Source organism: Thunnus maccoyii, chromosome 3 (assembly GCF_910596095.1).
Source record: "Thunnus maccoyii chromosome 3, fThuMac1.1, whole genome shotgun sequence".
NCBI lineage: Eukaryota > Metazoa > Chordata > Actinopteri > Scombriformes > Scombridae > Thunnus > Thunnus maccoyii.
In genome coordinates this window covers 23,099,262-23,118,198 of record NC_056535.1, presented here as the reverse complement: position 1 = coordinate 23,118,198, position 18,937 = coordinate 23,099,262, and the positions used below count along the sequence as shown (strand labels likewise).

General features: G+C 39.5%; 1 protein-coding gene across 2 annotated transcripts in view; it reads left to right on the top strand.

The window, feature by feature from the left end:
- Positions 1-18,937, top strand: part of ppp1r16b (protein phosphatase 1, regulatory subunit 16B) — an 89,830-nt gene that overhangs the window by 65,826 nt on the left and 5,067 nt on the right. For both annotated transcript variants that reach the window (XM_042405543.1, XM_042405544.1), the window contains exons 4-6: positions 5,504-5,649; positions 8,043-8,146; positions 13,640-13,764. In XM_042405543.1, coding sequence (XP_042261477.1) covers positions 5,504-5,649; positions 8,043-8,146; positions 13,640-13,764 — 375 coding nt within the window. The remainder of the gene's footprint in view (positions 1-5,503; positions 5,650-8,042; positions 8,147-13,639; positions 13,765-18,937) is intronic.

Below are 18,937 nucleotides of genomic sequence, written 5' to 3'. Positions count from 1 at the left end.
AGAACATCAACAAGACTGCTGGAGTCACATTTAAAAACATTTACTTCAACGATTCGAACCACTCAAATATTTATGCAGAGATGACAGAGGCTGGCTTTTAACTCGCCGTGCTGTAATGATCATCTGCAGGATTTGATCATGTCGAGCTGTGAAGTTATGAGACGGCATTCCTGCGTGGTTCCAGACTTTTCATCAGTCAGTCAGCTCTTCATTATTTCAGCCTTTGAGGCCCTTAAACTCAGACCTGACAGCATCTCAGCGCTACCATGTTCTTACACTCAGCTCCCCAGATTTAGAAATAACCCTGGTATTACCATTCTAGTCTTGCATAGCACCTGTTTCTTATTAATGTGCTTTCATTTATTCTTCAGGGATATGATTTAATACTGACGCACAAGAGGAAAGGGGAGGAAATAACATGCAACAGTGGTTAAAATTTTACCTGAGCCCAGAAATCCTCAGCACAGGTTGCACACCGTTTTCCTCTGATGTCCCAGCTGCTTGTCACAGCCTCGATTCAATTCATTTAGCCTTTTAGGACTAATTCTCTACAGCTGAACTTGGCCTCTTGAGTTTCTTCACTCAGACACTGACATCTTTATGCCCAATCCAGTCTTGTCTAATTGATTTGCATTAGTCCTTTCAGCGCTGGTAAAATTTAAAGCTCTACTCTCCTGGTTCCGGTCTTGGTCGCTTAACTTCTCACTATTTCAGTTTCAGTGCCAGCGCTGTCACCAACAGCCCTCCTGGCACTCGCCCTGATCAAATTTCAGGCTAGCCATTCAGTCAAAGTCTCAGCCTTATTTCCTTGTCATTTTGCTCCTCAACCTCGAACCACAGTCCTCTCAGCCCACTCACAGATCCCAGCAAGACTGTTGTTGTTGTGTTCCAGTAACATGGGATAATCTGGGCCTTTGTCAGAGCCACACTACTGTCCCTGTGTGAATAGTTTTCATGAAAGACACATTATTTCCTTGCTTGCTTCATTGTCTTGTTGCCAAGACAAGAGGGGTGGAGGTGGTATACAAGGGGTCTATAGGGCAAGCCTAGGAGCTTAGTTTAGTGTCGAGTTAGGATGTGGGTGCAAATGTATATTTGGTTTTTTGGGGGGTTTTTTGTTTCCAGAGAAAAAGAGATTAGCCTAGCAGTCAGCTAGCAGGTGGGCTGAAGTGTGTGGGTTTATTCAGAAGGAGGTTAGGAGATTAGCCTAGTTGTTAGTGTGTAGGTTGCAGTCTCTCGGGTTTTTCTGAAGACATCTGTCATGCCACTGCTGCAGGCTGGAGCTTTAGATGTTAGCTAATCCATCAGGGTATCCGATGTCTTTGACAAGCTGGTATGTCTCTTAAGAGCCTTGTTCTTGTCAGTTTTATGAGGCTGCTCATTTTTATTAAATAATAACTTCAAGCTTGCCAATTATCAGACTCAGAGAGGAAATGAAATCCATAACTTGCTCTGTGAATTACAGTACCATATCCATGTAACAAGATGTTCAATTTGCCGATTTAATACCCTCACACACACAGTATAACAAGGAAATGTCACTTGCGCTCCTTTTGTCTTTTTCTTGTGAATTTATTTCCATTGCTCTTCTTTAGACATCACGAAACCGGACGTAGTTGACACAAACAACCAGCCTCCACAGAGTGCTACTTCTGCTTTTGGCATCCTGTGAAGAAGGCGACAGACACTTTGTTCTGTCTTGTTCATTATGTCTATCTTACCTTCCTCATTTGAGCATCATACATAATCTTTTCACACTAAGTCTGTGCAGAGTTCCTCAGAAAAGATTTGCATCAGAAAAAAAAAACAAGAAACCTCTAAGTGTACCTCCTTCTGTGCTTTGTGACTAGGACCTCTATTCATGCTGTGTGCCTGCTTTAAGTATCGTATAGCTCTTTTTCCTCTCATATACATATCAAAAGGATCTCTCCTCAATCTTTTAACCTCCGCCACCAAAAAAAAAAAGTTAGGACGGGGCGTCCAGTGGCCGAGTGGTTAAGATGCACACTGCATAAAACGCAGTGTTCCCGGTTTAATTCCAGTCGCATGAGGCCTTTGTTGCATGTCATACTCTTCTCTCTTTCTCTATCCTAAACATGTATAACAATTCTCATGTAAGCCTGTTAAACACGGTGTATCTGATGAATGTACGTATGCTTCACCACGACTAAGGTGGTGTGAATACCTCAGAGGATGTTTGTCAGCTACTTGTGTTCTTTCTGTGCATCTATATCACCGCTAATCGGTCTTCCTGCTATCTGTCTTTTGCATCTGTGCAGTAATTTCATTTCCTCTCTTGTGTTGTATATTAATTTTATGTACTCCCCCCTCCACACTCCTCAGTCAGACCTTCCTTATCTGAGTAGCATTGGCAGTCGAAGCTATAAAATTCCAGAGAATGCACACTACGTCAGTGTGGTTTAAAAGTTTTTTTTTATTGTTGTTAAAGCATTCAGGTTTTTTCAGACTGCAGGAAGTCAGAGACAGAGTGCAGGTGACTGAGAAGAGAAATTGAGGTTTTCCTTTAAGGCCGGCAGAGATGTATGTGGTACCAAAGGTTACGTCTCAACCATTAAATAATTTCAGAGCCTTGTCACAAAACAACAGTGCCTGTGTTCAGCTCTTGCTAGCTGGAATACTCTCGGTACTGATCAAATTTGAAGTACTCATTGCTATAAGGATATTTGTTGAGAAATAACATTTATTTGCCACTATGTTTGTTTTTCTGCTCTCTTGTGTCTAAAAATAGGGTTAGTTTCTATTCTTTGCAGTCTGTTGTTCTTAATTGTTCTAAAATCACCTTAAAATGCAACCTATATCTAAAAGATGATACTAAGATGATGAAGAAGAGTCTGTAGTTCTTTGTATTTTCCAAAGTAACTACCCTCTGTTGTCTGATCTGCCTCCCTTCTTTTTCTTAGCGTTTCCATCTGGGTTTATATTCATTGTGTCTCTCCTCTGTATTAGCCTGCTTTGCTCTCGCTCCTACTCACAGATACTAGAAACCTCTAGAGAGTGCATTTCAGCTCATCCTCTATGTAAATCCATCAAAAAAAAAACCCAATGCTCTCCACACATCAACTTCTCTACGTTTATATGGTGAGCATCTACCATATGGAGTTGTTTTTTAGGGGAAAGCAAATCTTTATCACCCAATACAATGACAGCAACTCTAAATCAATGACTTTTACTCCTGATCCTCAGGAGGCTCACAGAGCCCTGATAGTTTTTGTTTCAGCCATCTAGTCAGACACTTAATTTGTACATCGGCCTCAAGATAACTACCTAACTACTTACTAACTAACTACCTGGCGGGAGAGAAAAGCAGTCAGGAGTCCTTTTCAGACATGCACAAGTTTTACTTTTTTGATCCCATGTGTGAATAAGCAGTTAAGTCACTTTTTATGCAAAAGTCATGACAGCAATCTACTAGGTCGCATCCAGTGACATTTCTGTAACACTTTCCACACAAGTCTGAATCTTATGTTGTCAGATTAACATAAAGGCAACGGCAGACGAACCCAGCGACGTCGTGTGTCCCACATTTGAAAAGGGCAAGACTTTTGGTGAGATCTACAACTGCAAGAGAAACCCACAGTACAGGAGCTACACTGGAAAATACTGCTCTGTACATCTCAGTGAATCTATGCGTTCATCCATTCATGTTGTTTTTTTAATTGATCTCCTTCATATTAGACTCAGACTTCAGGTCAAGGCTCAGGTATGTCGACAGTTTCTTTGTAAATAGTAAGTGAATAATAACACATGTAGAGAGTAGTTCAGAATACTTGTCAGAATAATTTGGAAATGTGTTAGCACTCAATCGCACAGTCCAAAGACTAGGTGAATAGGTGAAATGAATGTGTATAAGCCCTGTAATAGGGTGCACCTCACCTCTTGCACATTGCATGCTGGGAAAATCTGCCAGTTCCTGCAACCCTGAGCAAGACAAGTGGCTTACAAAGTGGACTAATTTATTTATTTTTTTAAATTCCTTATCTCTATTTACCATTTATTACCAATCTCTCCATCTTTCTTTCCCCTCTCATTGTTTAATCTTCAATAGAGGACATTCAATCAGTGGACTTCATAATGGAATTAACAACAGTCATTTTGTCATCAGAGATTTTACTTTTAATCATGACAGATGCCTCATTTTCATTTCAAAGCAGAGCAGAGAAGTGACAACACTCCGGTGGTTTCTCACCAAAGTGAAGATGCTCTTTTGTAAAAAATATGCAGCTGTTTCTTAGTACAAAAAAGGAATTTTTTGTGATATCAATATTTCTTCCCTTTTAATATGCTGCATATACTGTGGAGTGATTGGTAAGATGGGAGGCTTGATAACATGCAGCAGATGCCATGAATTAGATTCAAACCTACAACTTTACCAGCATAAATAATAACAAAGTCTCTCGAGATGCTGCGATGCCCCTCTCATATTTAGCAACAAGTATTACCTTCTGTGACAAAGTAATTTAGCATTTTCGCTCCATGTCATCTCGTTGCAGCATGTTGTTTTTCCTCTTTTGTCTTCTCTGTTGGTTTCGTATTTACTCAGCACCGCATTGCACGGCCACACTCACACCAATTAGCTCTGATGGGGAAAACTGCCGCTGCTGACAGTCTGCAGCTAGATTGGAGGATGCTTTTTATGGAAAAGTCTCCTTCCTCCCCACCCTGTAATCACACCCAGTTTAACAAGGAAAACACTCTCCGTCCCGCTCTGTCTGTCTCTATCTGTCTCTGTTGATGGGTGTGAGTTATGGGTGTATTTCCAGTTTTGTCTTGAATCCAAACAACAACCCACACAATGGCTGAGATGTCAGAATGACTTTGTCCAAAGTGGCTTCCTGTGTTCTCAGTTTTGCACCGTGCAATATGCTATTAAAGGACTTTTCGGAGAGGTACAGTTTTACTTCTTTATGGACTTCATGTTCGTCTGTGCGGTTGGTGACAAATGAGTCTCTTTTCATCCTTTTCTTGCAATGATTAAGGTGCTGAAGCGTGCAGCTTCAATGCAGCACAGCTGAGTACTCACTGTATGAATTATATGCTATGTCAGACTGAAAATATTAAAATGTAAAACTCCTCTTCAGCTTTTTAGCATTTGATTTTTCTCCCAACAAGAGGAAACAGTGGATCTGTTTGTCACTCTGTCTTTTATGTTTTCTGTCCATTTTTTTCTTTCGGTTGTCCCCCTTTCCTTCTCTACCTCTTGCTGTCCTTCCTTTTTTCTCTCTTTATTTCCTTTGCCTTCCTGCCCTCTTGCTTCCTGTTCACCTCCTATCACTTCCCTTTTCTCCATCCCTCCTTTCCTCTCACCTTGTCATACTTCTCTCCTTAATCTAAGTCCTTCAAGTCTCTCTCCTTTCTCTGTTTTTCTGTCTCTGTTTTGGGTTTTTGAGATATCACAGCAGCAAGAATAGTATCAGAAGAACTGAAGCAAAATGTATCTCTCCCCTCCTCTCATTTTGCCTCTCCCCGCTTTGTCTCCACACAGTGTTGTATAGATAACTATGAGGAGATGGTGAAGATCCTGTTGGACCGAGGAGCCACCGTCAACGCTCAGGACAACGAGCTGTGGACGCCGCTGCACGCTGCTGCTACCTGTGGCCATGCAGGGCTGGTCAAGATACTCATTGCACAGTAAGACATGCAGATATTCCAAACCAGGATTTATCAAAGGGTTATATATGCTTTACATTTTTTTTAAAACATTTTTGTGAAGAATATTATTAGGTTTCCTCAGGGAACACAAGCAGTGGGCACTACATCATTCAGCGAATGTTGCTTATCAGTCAGACAGCTGTTTAAAACCTCATCTAGTAACTACATTGAGAGATGAGATGCATCAGGATCTGTTTGATTCAGCTCAGCAGGTATTTCATCCATCATCATATGTTGGCTTTACAGTAATGAGTCACAAAAGCACGTCACAGTGTGAGAAGAAAGAAAACTTTCACATTTTTATAGATAGATAGAGATAAAAATCCAGATCAGATGCTGATGTGTGAGGAAAAAACTCACTGCCACATGAGGCTGAAGTTAATTTCATAATAACCAGCTTGACACACGTTTGACCCAATAGAGTGTGCGTCGAATTGAGGTTAGTTTAAAGTTGTTATTGACCAGCTTGACCATTAATGGCTGTCATCATATGAGGCCTGGCAGCAGTTATCGCATCCGCTAACCAATTTCCTGAGGGAAACTCTGCACGCATACACTGCTCTGAAATTAACGGGGCATATAGAGTATTTTGTTGTGCTGTCAAATATTCCATTATAAATGCAACCACTGTCCCCAGTGAGCCACAGTAGGCAATTTGTATGAACTTATGAATTGTTTTGTGTGTTTTTTTTTTTTTTTGTTTTTTTTTTAAATTGAGTTCTGGCCAAGAGAAATGAGGTGTCTCTGATCCAGAAATGACAGCATGCAACCTGGAGTAGCAGAAATTGATGGTTATATACCTAGCAGTAGAGGAAATGCCAAACCCGCACTAATAGCAGTAGGAAGAAAAACAAAACAATATTGTAGTAAAAAAAAAAAAAATTACAAAAACCAAGGTTGGAAAATGGATTATAGCCATGGTGGGGAAATGAATTTTTACTCCAATATTTCCAGCAGTGAGAAATAAGCACATAAGGAAATGTTAGGGTTTGGAGATACGGTTGAAATTATTATGATATTTAGGCATATTATTAATTATTTATGGATTAATATGAATACAAAGCAATCAAATTTACTTTTATGTATTTCCTTTTGACAAACTTCACTCATTTTGTTAATTACAATTTGCTCTGAGTGGTAGATTTGAAGAGCAGAATTTGGTAATACAATAATATAATTAGATCAAATCATCATTTTGCAGTTCAATAAAGTCAATAAAGGATAATATTGATTGATCTCCCAGCCCGAGAACGTGTAATGATTTACAAACGGCAGAGATTGAGTTGTTATCAGCCATCGTTGTTATGCAAATGTATTCATTATTCAAAAAAATGTCTTTTCTTCGCTCCGACACGTACACACCTGCACATATGGAATGAGTAGAGTCATGAAATCACACATCATGAACGTGCTCTATTAGGATTTAATTAGACAGTTTCAATTAGTGTTTAATTTGATCCTCTGATATAAACATACACACACAAAGAGACATTAACAGCTGCAGACAAGTGAAAACACCGTATGTGTACACACTCATATTACTGCTGCCTGTGGACATGCAAGACACACACACACACACACACACACACACACACACACACACACACACACACACACACACACACACACACACACACAGCATAACTACAGACACACTGCCACCATCTGTTGACATGCAGGACTTGTCGAGCCACTCATGATGTCACTTGGACTCATTATCCTCAGTGAAATTACTGATTAAAAACCGCTGAATAATGCAGGCCAACTTTTTTTTTTTTTTTTTTTAAACCTTTATTTATTCACTGAGATCAATGCCCTCTTTTTCATGAACACCCTGATCACATTCACACACATTCACACCTGGAAGCTGTCCAGTACAACCACCGTCTGACTCGCTCTGGACTGAAAGAATTTAATTAGCATCATCAGTTCGTACTTTAACTCAGATTTATTTTGTCATTCCTGTCTAAGACTTTGAGTTATAGATCAGCACTCTAAAGCATTTTTGGGGGGTTTCCCAACTGACCAGAGTTTAAAATACGTCTACAAACATTCCTGATGTAAACAAACCTTTTACAGAACCAGAAAATCTTACAAAATTAGATTTAGCTGCTTTCTCTTAAAAGCCAATAAATCAGTTTGAGAAACTTCATGCTGTGCTTTTTATTTTTGCAACGGAGGGGTTACACATTTGTGTATATTTACCATCACAGATGGTGCCTTTAAATGTAATATATTAAACAACAATATACATACATTGTTCTGGTATAATCCACATATTAGCAAGGATATTGTACATTTACATACAATGTTTATAAGTCTTTGAAAAATCTACACTCCAATCTTGTTAATCATTTACTCGTTTCCAACAGCGGTGCAGATCTGCTGGCGGTTAACTCTGATGGGAACATGCCCTACGACCTGTGTGAAGACGATCCAACGCTGGACATCATCGAGACGGCTATGGCCAACAGAGGTAGAGTATTAATGTTTCATTTTATATTGCATATACATTTTCAGGCTGCAGCTCTCGGTTGATGAGTGTAATTGTTGTGTTTTCTTGGAGAAGTTTGGGAACTCATCTTTAACAGTCACACAGTGTTTGCAGACAGATTAAATTAATGAGATAGCGCTGCTTCTCCGTGTGCTCTCATGATGCCATTGTGAAGATTGCACTGTGTCTGGTTACTTCATTATTATGCCAGTTCAGTCTCACTTGTACCACTACCATTTAACCATTAAAGGCTTTTTAACAGCATGTTTCTATGGAGCTGAGTCATGCAGGTTTAAGACAGATTCAGTACTGGACCCAATAAACTGATAGTTTGCTTAATATTATGAATCTGTCACCGACCTGATTGAAGACTTGTTCAGAAAATCAATTCTTTCAGACTGGCTGGCATTTTGAGCGTACCCCTTCAGTAAATGTAGGGAAAACTACAACAATAAATCACATCTAACTAATAACCAATCACTGCTCATTCCAGTTGGTCTTAAGCAATGTAATTAACTATGAGTGTGTGATCTAACTTGAATAGACAAAACACTGAGTTATTGAGTAAACACAATACAGAACAATATAAAGCTAAATGTAAGTTCTGTCACAAAATAATAGCAGCTACGAGAGGAAACATAAGCACTTTCCTCAATCACCTGAAACACAACCATGTTGTACAAAATGATGAGCATGTGGCCAAGTTGAAAAGTCACCAACAAAAATCACACAACCGACCAGCAGCACGTTTCAGACACGTCTACTACACCAGTGTTTGCCACTCGTTCTCTTAAACCTTACATGGAGGGAAGCCATATATGTGTTATCCAAATTATCCAATTATTGCACTAATACTTAAATAAATTATACTAATATTTGTTACTTATTACACAAGAGACGTGAAACAGAGCCCATCTTTATTTTTATTTTCTGTCTTAGCAAACAAGTGCGTTAAAGTATTCTTAACTACTAAATATATGTCATATGAAATAAAGTTAACATCAGTAATCAGATTTATAATCCATAATTTTCTGTTTATAGTTCAGTACAAAATAATTTAAGATAATTTAAGAGGACGTATCATGCAAATTTCCAGGTTTATATTTATACTGGAATATCTCTGCATGATTTACAGTTCAAAAAAATCCTTTTTTTATCTTATACTGGTCCTTCAGTTCAGCCTCTGTCTGAAACAGGTTATTTTAGCTCCTGTCTCTTTAAGGCCCCCCTACTGATGAGCCTACTCTTTTCTGATTGGTTAGCTCCCAGAAGCTGCCCTTTCGGGAGACTTCCGACAGCTCTGGAGGCTACATAAACAAGCGATGGTAGTTGGATTTTGCTTCTTTTTCTCGTTCTTTACTTGAAACGTCAGCGTCTCGAATACAGTACATCCGTACATGTTTTAGCCCGAATCTGATTAGAAATATACCAGTGGACGACGGCAACAGCTGTTTGCGGGCATGCGTGAATGATCTGACGTCAGTTCGATGGAGATGTAGTGGTAACTTTGTAAAGGAAGCATTCGGAGCAGAGCTTAAACCTGCGCTTTGGACTTGAAGGCAGCATTTTTTACATACGTTCACCTCAAGTTTTGGAACTTTGGCCTTGTTTAACAGACATCTGACATTATAACAGTATAAAAATAACAGAAAATCACAAAAAACATGATATGTCATCTTCAATACCAGGTACACTGCAAGAATCGAGAATCCTTGTGCACCGGTGTATTAAAAAAGAGAACAGATGCCTTCCCTTTTCAAGGTAAATTGGCCAATTAATGGGGATATTGCTCGCAGGTTACATCACTCAGTCCTGTCTCATAGAACTACATGCACATCTAGAACAACTACTTGCACACAAACTACTTAATTCAACAGTTCACTTTCTAATGGGAAAACCCTTTTCTCACATGGAACATCCGAAGGTGACTCAACCTTTGCAGCGAGATAAGTGGGTGTTTGCAGCTCCTGGCAGTCTGAAAATATGCCACCCACGGGAACAGATTGCTGAGGAAGATGACAGTGAGGTCATGACCTCGGAAAGCACTTACTGTCCTGCACAGATTCAGGATTGATGCCTCAGGGAGCTCTGAGATATTCACTGTTCTATCACCCCCTGACGGGATGCAGATTAGAATACTGTATATTCATGCTGTGTCACTGTAAACAGCCACATTTGGCACAGTTTGTGTGTGTGTGTGTGACATTACTGAGACAGTTCAAGGAGATCAGCTCTGACATACGGATAAATGCACATCAATGAGGAAGTGAGGGAATCCGCACTCTGTTTTTTAGATGTGTGTGCAGATCTGTCTGTGTGTGTGATACATAGAAAGACTGACACAAAGAGAGTCGAGCTGACAGACTGTTTTACATAAGCTCTTGACACTGTTTTGTTTTCTAGTAAACAACTACACACAGGCGCGTATGCACACAGTTGGCAACAAAGCAGCACAATCTGTGGCCTTATTAGCTTTGAGTTTAGAGAAATACTGTAGTATGAATGCCCAGACTGGCTTGGAAATGAAGTTGGTTCGAGTACAGTAGTGAACAGTAGTCAAGGTGCCCTTCAGTATAACGCTAAATCCCCCAACGCTTCAGTGGAGCTGCTCTGTGGTAAACAGAAGTCGACTGTATGGAGGCAGGGTGGTGCTGGAGAGCATCATGTGTGCTCAGTCATATTTCCCAGGATAATTAAAGGTCAGAAAAACTCAGTTATGATAAGTACTGTATTGTAAACAAGTGCAGTGGTAGTGATTTTGATAGCATTAACGGTGCAAATAGGGAACATGGCAACAGTCGTGGGTTGTATCCTGGATGTGAGACAGTATTGGAAACCCACATAGACAGAAAAAATGGGGAGGGGAGGTGGGGGGGCTTAGAGAGGGAGGACAGAGACAGCAGACAGATGAAAATTAGGTTCTCAGCTTACAATAGGATCTCTCGAGCCGCAGAATGCAGATAGCGGTACAGTAGGTGAGAAGAATGATTATTAAGCCGATCAAAGGGAGCGCGGCGCTGCTAATTGCTCCGGTAATGTTCTCAGCACTATGCTGCTGGATAAGACTTCTCTCTCCAGAGACGCCGCAGGGATGGGTACACAAGCACTCTCTCTCACTCTCCTCTCACCCCTCTCTCTCCCTCTCTCTCTCTCTCATTCACTCCCTCACGCACACGCACACACACACGTACACACAGCACTTGATATGCAGCATCGACTGATCTGACTCTTCCTTGATCCCCCCCTGTAGAGCCCAGTACATCTCTGATGAACTGCAGTGATAAGGGGGGGGGGATGTCTACCTGGTGAAATAGAGTGGGGAATGCAGACTAGTCAAATGGCTGCACAGCTGACACAGCTAACGCCATTTTGCATCCCAGTCAAATCCAGCCCGGCACTGATGGAGTGATGAGGAATGACAGTTTAGCTCATGGTCTGCTGAACATGTTTATGCAGTCACTCATAGATTTCTGAAGGATGTTTTGGAAGATTTGATTTATTGCTAGAACAATCAGCAAAGTGACAAAATATTAATAATTTAGAAAAATAATTGATTTACAGCTGCAATTATCAGTCAATTAATCAATTTAAATAAGATGAATATGCAACTGTTTTGATAATCAAGTCATAATTTCTGTCATTTTTCAAGCAAAAATACCAAAAATTTGACTGACATCAAATGAGCCTGCTGAAATATACGAGTGGACATCCCCAACAGCCTGTTACCTTAGCAACAAAGGTTACAGAACGGGTGGTGGTTTGTGGGCATGTACGAATGATCTGATGTCAGTTTGATGGGGAAGTAGATGTAACTGAATCCTGGGCTTTCAACTTGTAGTTGTTTACGGCTGCTACTATTTGTTGTGGTATGACAGTATGAGAAAAGTTTGTTGTGGTTTGTATTTTTAAAACCTTAGGCGCATCGTCAAGCTGCAGGGGATGTGAAAGAAACAAGGCAAGTAAATGTTTGACATCAGTGCCACTGAGACTGTTTCCAGCAAGAGAAACAACAGCAAACAGGAGAGATAGTAGCCTGAGGGTTGTCATGTCAGTCGACAGAGGGGACTGTCATCGTCCTGATTCCTGCTCCTTTAAACACCCTCCGACTGTTATTCTGATTTTGAGTGCGGTGTGAAAGTCAGTGCGGTCTACAGGCGAAACGAGAGTGTGACATCGAAACAGGAGTTTGAATTTAAAATCGCAGGTTGCAGGCTGGATGCCGGTGTGTAGGTTAAGTGATAGATTTGCCTTCAGCATCACTCGACCAGGTTCAATTTATAAGTCAGTGTCAGGAGAAAGGTCACGGGGCTGAAATACTGACAACAAAATACTGCACCGTCAGGTGATGCCTGTCGACTTCACCTTTTTATTTAATTTAAGGAATGCCAGTTTCCTCCAGATCCTTCATGCTCCATTAAGATGTTGTTGTGCGTGTTGTGTTGATCTTTAAATTCCTGACTTTTTTCATTTTCAACATTTTTCATTGGATTTTATTTAATGGACATTTAACCTTTTTAAGTGACACAAAATGGAATAGTCAGGCCCTTTCCGTAACACTAATTAGTTTTAATCTGTTGTAATTTTTAGATGTAAAGCACTCCTTTCATCCTTAAAGTAACTCAGTCAGTCACACAGAGTAAAAATATAAGAGTCACAGCTCTGACTGACAGGTTGTTTTTCATTATTAATCTGACATCTCTTCAAATTTGCCGGACGTTACTGCTGAGCTGTGGGAGGATAAGTTCTTCACTGAAGTGTATCAGTCACCGTATTGAGTCCGACCTGGCAGCAGGACTTCGGATTAAAGGTGGAATTTAGAGCAGCTGTGACAGACAGCTTCCACCTGAGCATCAACTGGGTGCCAAATATCACAAAAGTCTTCTCCTGCCAAAATATGGTAGAGAAAAGGAAGCGTGTTTTCCACCCACAGGAAATAGCCATTGAATTTCTGCTTTGAATTTAAAAAATCCAAATATATGTACATAAGCAGCTCTGTATTGATTTTGCAAATGTAGTGCCCATTTTTCAGGGAATAATTTCCAGGATAAGTTGAACACAAATGAAATGAATTGTCTAGAGGTGAATTAATTTCCAATAATTAACACTATTCTTACTTTTATGTTATAAACTAGTCATGTTTACGTTTGGCCCTTGCTATGCCCATGAAAGATCACTGTAACAGTCAAAATCAGTGACTGCTACTGTCACATGACAGGGATCTATATAGAAAACTTCCAGTGTGATCTGAAAAGGCTTTGGCTGTCAATCAGGAATCTCTGAAAAGTTCACCTTCCGAAGTTTGTTTTATCTGCAGTCCTGCTCTGTAAAGTCTGACCTTCCTCTCCGTCCCTCCATGTTAATCAGATCATAAACTTGCCCCATCAGCGTGCTGCAGTTGTATATTAAGGCGGTCATGAAAAACGGTCCCCCCCCTGCGATTAACGCTCTGGTTCTGCCGGCGTGTTTGATTGACAGGCATCACCCAGGAGATGATCAACGAGACACGAGCGGCAACGGAGAGGAGGTTGCTGGGAGATATTCAGGAACTGCTGAGACAGGGAGAGGAGGTCAACCATCAGGACTCTCAGGGAGCCACACTGGTAAGACACTGCGCTCTCTGTGTTTTCTCCACCAATCTCAATTTAAAAAAAAAACGCTTGATATCAAGTTTGTCATTTTAACTATTTAAAAAAAACCCGTTGGTATTACATTTCAATTCCCTCGGAAGCAGAGGGGAAAAAAAAAACATACAAAACACAAAAACATCTAAGGTGCATCACAAACCTGAGATCTGAGTTTGTTCAAAAAAAAGTGCACATGTAAAAGAAAAAATATACAAAACTTACATCATTTTACATATGATGTAAAACTATCATTATATACTATATATCTGTATGTGTTTGGGGATAACACGCATCACAATGACGAATTGCTGGTAATGAAGAGAGAAGCAAACGTTTGAGTGGGATGTTGGTATGCAGTTAATAACACTCATTCCTGCAGCTGCAGACTGTGTCACTAAATGAATGCAAGCTGTTATGGGTGTGTTTTCCTTGACACAAGTGCGGCAGAGACCCACTCAAATCAGATTATCAGGAATCACAGGTCGATTACCGATGGCAAAAAGAAACTGTGTGTAAATATTCACAAGGCCATCTTGGATTCACCTTTAAAAGATTACACACTCTGCAACACTAACTCACGAGGCTATAAAACCATCAGAGCTAATCAGGCATTTAATCAGCTGTATGATTTTAAAATGCTGTGCTGATACGAGTTCTCTGTTCAGGAGCACTGAATACATCCATAATAGTAATTCAACCTTGTAACAGTAGATCAGGGCAAACCTGGAATAAAATATGACAATAAATTAAATATGTATGCATTAAGGAAAAACAGTAATACATTATTAGAGAGTCATAAATGGCAAATTTCACCACCGAATGCTTAAACTGATGCAAGGTTAGATCTGAAATGTACTCAAAATCCAAATAAACTGCATCACTCTGACTGATGAGTGAGACAATCATAGCAATTTGAGATGAAACACAAATTCACCATGAGCCTAATGAATAAGCAAAAAGCTTGCAATTACAAGAAGATTTGTATTAATGATGGATTTCAAATACACAAAAGATAAAAGCTTCAAACATGATGATTTACGCAATAACAAATACGGCTCCAAAAAAAAAATGAAAAAGAATCAAAGAATGTGAAGATGTCTGTATTATAATGAGCAATAAGCAACTAAAGTCTAGCAAATGTGCAGTGAGCTGCATCTAGACAAAATAAGTTCATGAGAAACATCCTAATGGTTTCGACATGGACACGCTTGTGTTATATCTGCATTACTCAGGCTGTTCTGTACCACGGTGACAAGTCACTGTTTGGACGTGATACATCACTCATGGGGCCTTTACTTTGGCAGTCACCATTCGATACATCAGTTATTGGCAAGCAGAGTTATTTATTATTAATGTGTCCATTGCGTCCTTCTGTTTTGAAATTGTGCTTTTTGTTCTTCCATGTAATGTCAAATGCTGTAGAGAGAGCAGAAGCGAGCATGAGAATTCGGTCACTCAATTTGCTTTGTTTAGACGTTTAATGCCCTGACACATTTAAAAAAATAAGGAAGGCCAGAAAAAAATCGGTAGGGTGTAATTTCCTGAATCTAGCGTGTAATGTCAGATGTTTTAATGAAGTCTTTATTATGTATCAGGGATTAAGCTACACTGAGGAAAACACAGTGACAGATCACTGGATGAAAATAGCTAGGGGACATTACATGGTAGTAGCCCAAAATAACCCTGCTAAGCTGTAAAGTCTTACCACAAATTGTCTGATTGAGCTGCTTGTCCCCTTGTTTTATGCGCCCTGTTAATCTTCATTCGACCATGATGAAGCAAACTAGAGCGTGCTTTATTAAAATGTCCGGCAAAGAAGAGAGGAAGGGACCAGGAACTGGTAGGAAGTTATGTAAGGTTAATCTTTTGTACATTGTAATACATTTTGTGTCCTTGTTTTGATGTTGAGGAACAATGATTTTCATCTCTTGTAGTTGAAAATGGGTTGATCGAACTGTGAAAGGCAAAATAATGTGTTTGGTAATTCTTATGAAATATTAGTTGAACTTAACTGATGCAAACTAATGATAAAATACCTCAAGAAGAGGAGGGGAAGAAGGAAAATACAACTTTCAGTATGTCAATGTGACAGACACTCTAGTACTAACCAAATCATCAAATTACATAAAAAACACAGTAAAAGTCAGAACTGTATAATAACAGATAACATAAATGACTTAGGGTGCCTATCCCAGCATGCATTAGAGTCAGGGTACAGCTGGACAGGTTGTCAGTGATATTGAGAGAGAAAATTGAACCACATCAAGAAAAATGCTGCTTTATTAGACTGTTTTTTGTAGTTAAAATCCATCAAATAGCAGCTACTTATTATGCAAATATATTTAATTTGAAAAATGTTACACTGAAGTAATGTCTCCTGCTTCAATGTTAAGTATATTCTCAGTGTTATGTGCACTGGAGGCTTCAAGTTTCTACATCTCAATATTGGACCAGGATTGGCTTCCAAACTAGTTGTGATGTCACAAATCACAGGCCCGCCTCTTAAAATCAGATTTTAAACGAGCACAGAGAAACTTTCCACTTTGAGCAGATGTGAATGTGAAAACATCCTTCCAGTATCAAACTCTGCATATACATCATATATATATGCTGTACAGTGAAGCTCAAACATTCAATTGTAGGTAAAAGAAGAAAATCATTTTTGAGTGGAGGAGAAAGTACTAATAAAATGATTCAAGTTGAATTTCATTGAATATGAATTATATTTATTGAACTTGAGTTCAACTCAGCATTTTCTCTCCACTGGTCATCCACAGCCCTTCTGCAGTGGTTCTAAAGCTCCTCACTGGTGTGAGAAAGCTTTGATTTTTTTTAAAATTGCAGAATGTTGTTAAGTAATGCAGAACCCTGAAAAACATTTGCTTTTGAAAACAAAAATCCCATCAGAGAATCACATTCCAGTCATCCTCAGCAGCAGCCGAAAGGCATAAAACCAGACACATCTGATCACTGCAGGAACTATTAGACCTTAACATTCCTCAGATGCTTCAAAGATGCTCTCTTATTGTGGCACCTCAGATAAACATCCACTTAAACACGATGGGTACTCAAAGATCAGGGAGCCACAGACATAACTGATGTGCTTTGAAGGATGAAATCAGCCTCCACACTTAGATCTTAAATATTTTGGATGTTCTGCTGTAGATGCATTTAGTGTGGCTTGTAAACATTGTAACCTGTCACAGAAACAGATGAAAATAGATAAAAGATGCTGAGATACATTCAAACTGCTGCAATTTTTTGTGTTTTTGTCTTTACATACAGTACATGTAGCTCTCTTTCCTGCTTATGAGGAAACAGATACAGAATATGTTTGTACTAAAAATACTGTATTTTGTTAAAAAAAAAAAATGACTGCCTGAAATTATGTAATAATAATAATAACTTCAATTTACAAAGTGCTTTGGCAGACAAAGCAAAAGCAGGATACTCAGAAGGCAATATAACAGAAAGCCAAACAAAAGCGAGACAAAATTAAGGTAAAGTTGAGACAAAAGACACAAAAACACAGTAGAGAGAAGACAGAAGAATGAAGAAAGATAAAGACAGTAAAAGAAATAAAAGACAACATAAAAACGTTAAAAATGTAAATATAAATAAATACAAATAAAAGCAATGAAAAGACGAGAAGTGATATAAAAGAAGTCACAGATTCTGCGAGCTTTATGTCCTCAGGCGGGTCGTTCCAAACCTGAGGGGCCCTGATGGCGATCGTCCAGAAAGGGCCCCACCTGAGGATCAAAGGCCATGAACTGGCTCATATGGGGTCAACATTTCTGTTATGTAGCTTGGGGCCAGGCTGAGACGTGCTTGAAAAGTGATGAGTATAAATCTTAAAATCAATTCTAAATCAGTCAGGGAGCCAATGGAGAGAAGCCAGGATTCGGGTGATGTGATGTCGTCTGTTAAAACCAGTAAGAAGCCGAGCTGCTGCGTTCTGAACTAGTTGGACCAGAAAGGAAGGAGTTGCTATAGTCAAGTCAATATGTGTCACTTTTGTTTTTCTCTCTTATGTCTCGGTTCCTCTCAACCTTGTGCATGACTCCTGCTGTTCTGTTTGATTTATTTCAGTGAATCGTTAGAAAATGATATACTTTATATACTTGATACAGTAAGAACCGACAGCATGTGTCTGTACCCCTGCAGAGCACAAGGATGTGATTTTCCTCTGCCGGTTACAGTACATCCTAATTTCCGCATGAGGATCAATAATGTTGGACCTTAGGCTGTGTGCATTTTCTCTCTCATCAGTAACTCTCCAGTGTGTATAATCCTTCTTATTATCAGTAACATCCAGTCACATCCAGAGATTAGCATCACCAGTCGCTCCACCTCGGTCTCCTCTGGTGATGCAAATATTAAAACCTTGTTATTTCAGGCCAGTAATTTTAACACCAAGATGTTATTCCTCCTCACTAGTCAGAGTTTGAGAGGGGTCTAAGGTTGTTTACATAGCAACTAAATAACCCCGCCTGAGAAATCATCAGACTTCACCCCTGACACAGATGAAATGAAGGCTGGCAGTGCCTTTTATATAATCAGCGTGTACGTTTCTCAGACAGATTCACAGTGATTTGTAGGCTAGGGAAAAGAAAGTCTAGAAAGAAAATACCCAATCTTAGAATTAACCTCCCAAGTCTTCTCCTTTTGGTTCCTCCTTTTAAGGTTGTTAAGATCATCTCATTCCGCTTTCTCTGACAGGATCACATATACACGTTTTGTATCAGCTTGTGCAGCTCTTCATCAAATCTATGATGCAGAGTTGAAACAATTAGTAAACTAATCCATTACTTCTATGTCCAGTTTTTCAAGCAAAAACGACAAAACTTCACTAGTTCCAGCTTCCTAAGTGTGAACATTTGGTGGGTTTCTCTGTCTTCTATGATAGTAAATTGAATATCTTTGGATTTTTTACTGCTGCTTAGTCAAAACAAGCAATTTGAAGATGTAGCCTCGGGCTCTGGCAACTTTGTGCATTTTTCATTATTTTCTAACATTTTATAGACCAAACAATGAAATAATTGGCAGATTAATTGCAGGCACTATGTTTACACTGAGGACAACCCATCAAATCAAAGCATTCGAGATGTGTATAAAATGATGTATAAGATAGTTCACTAGAATCCAG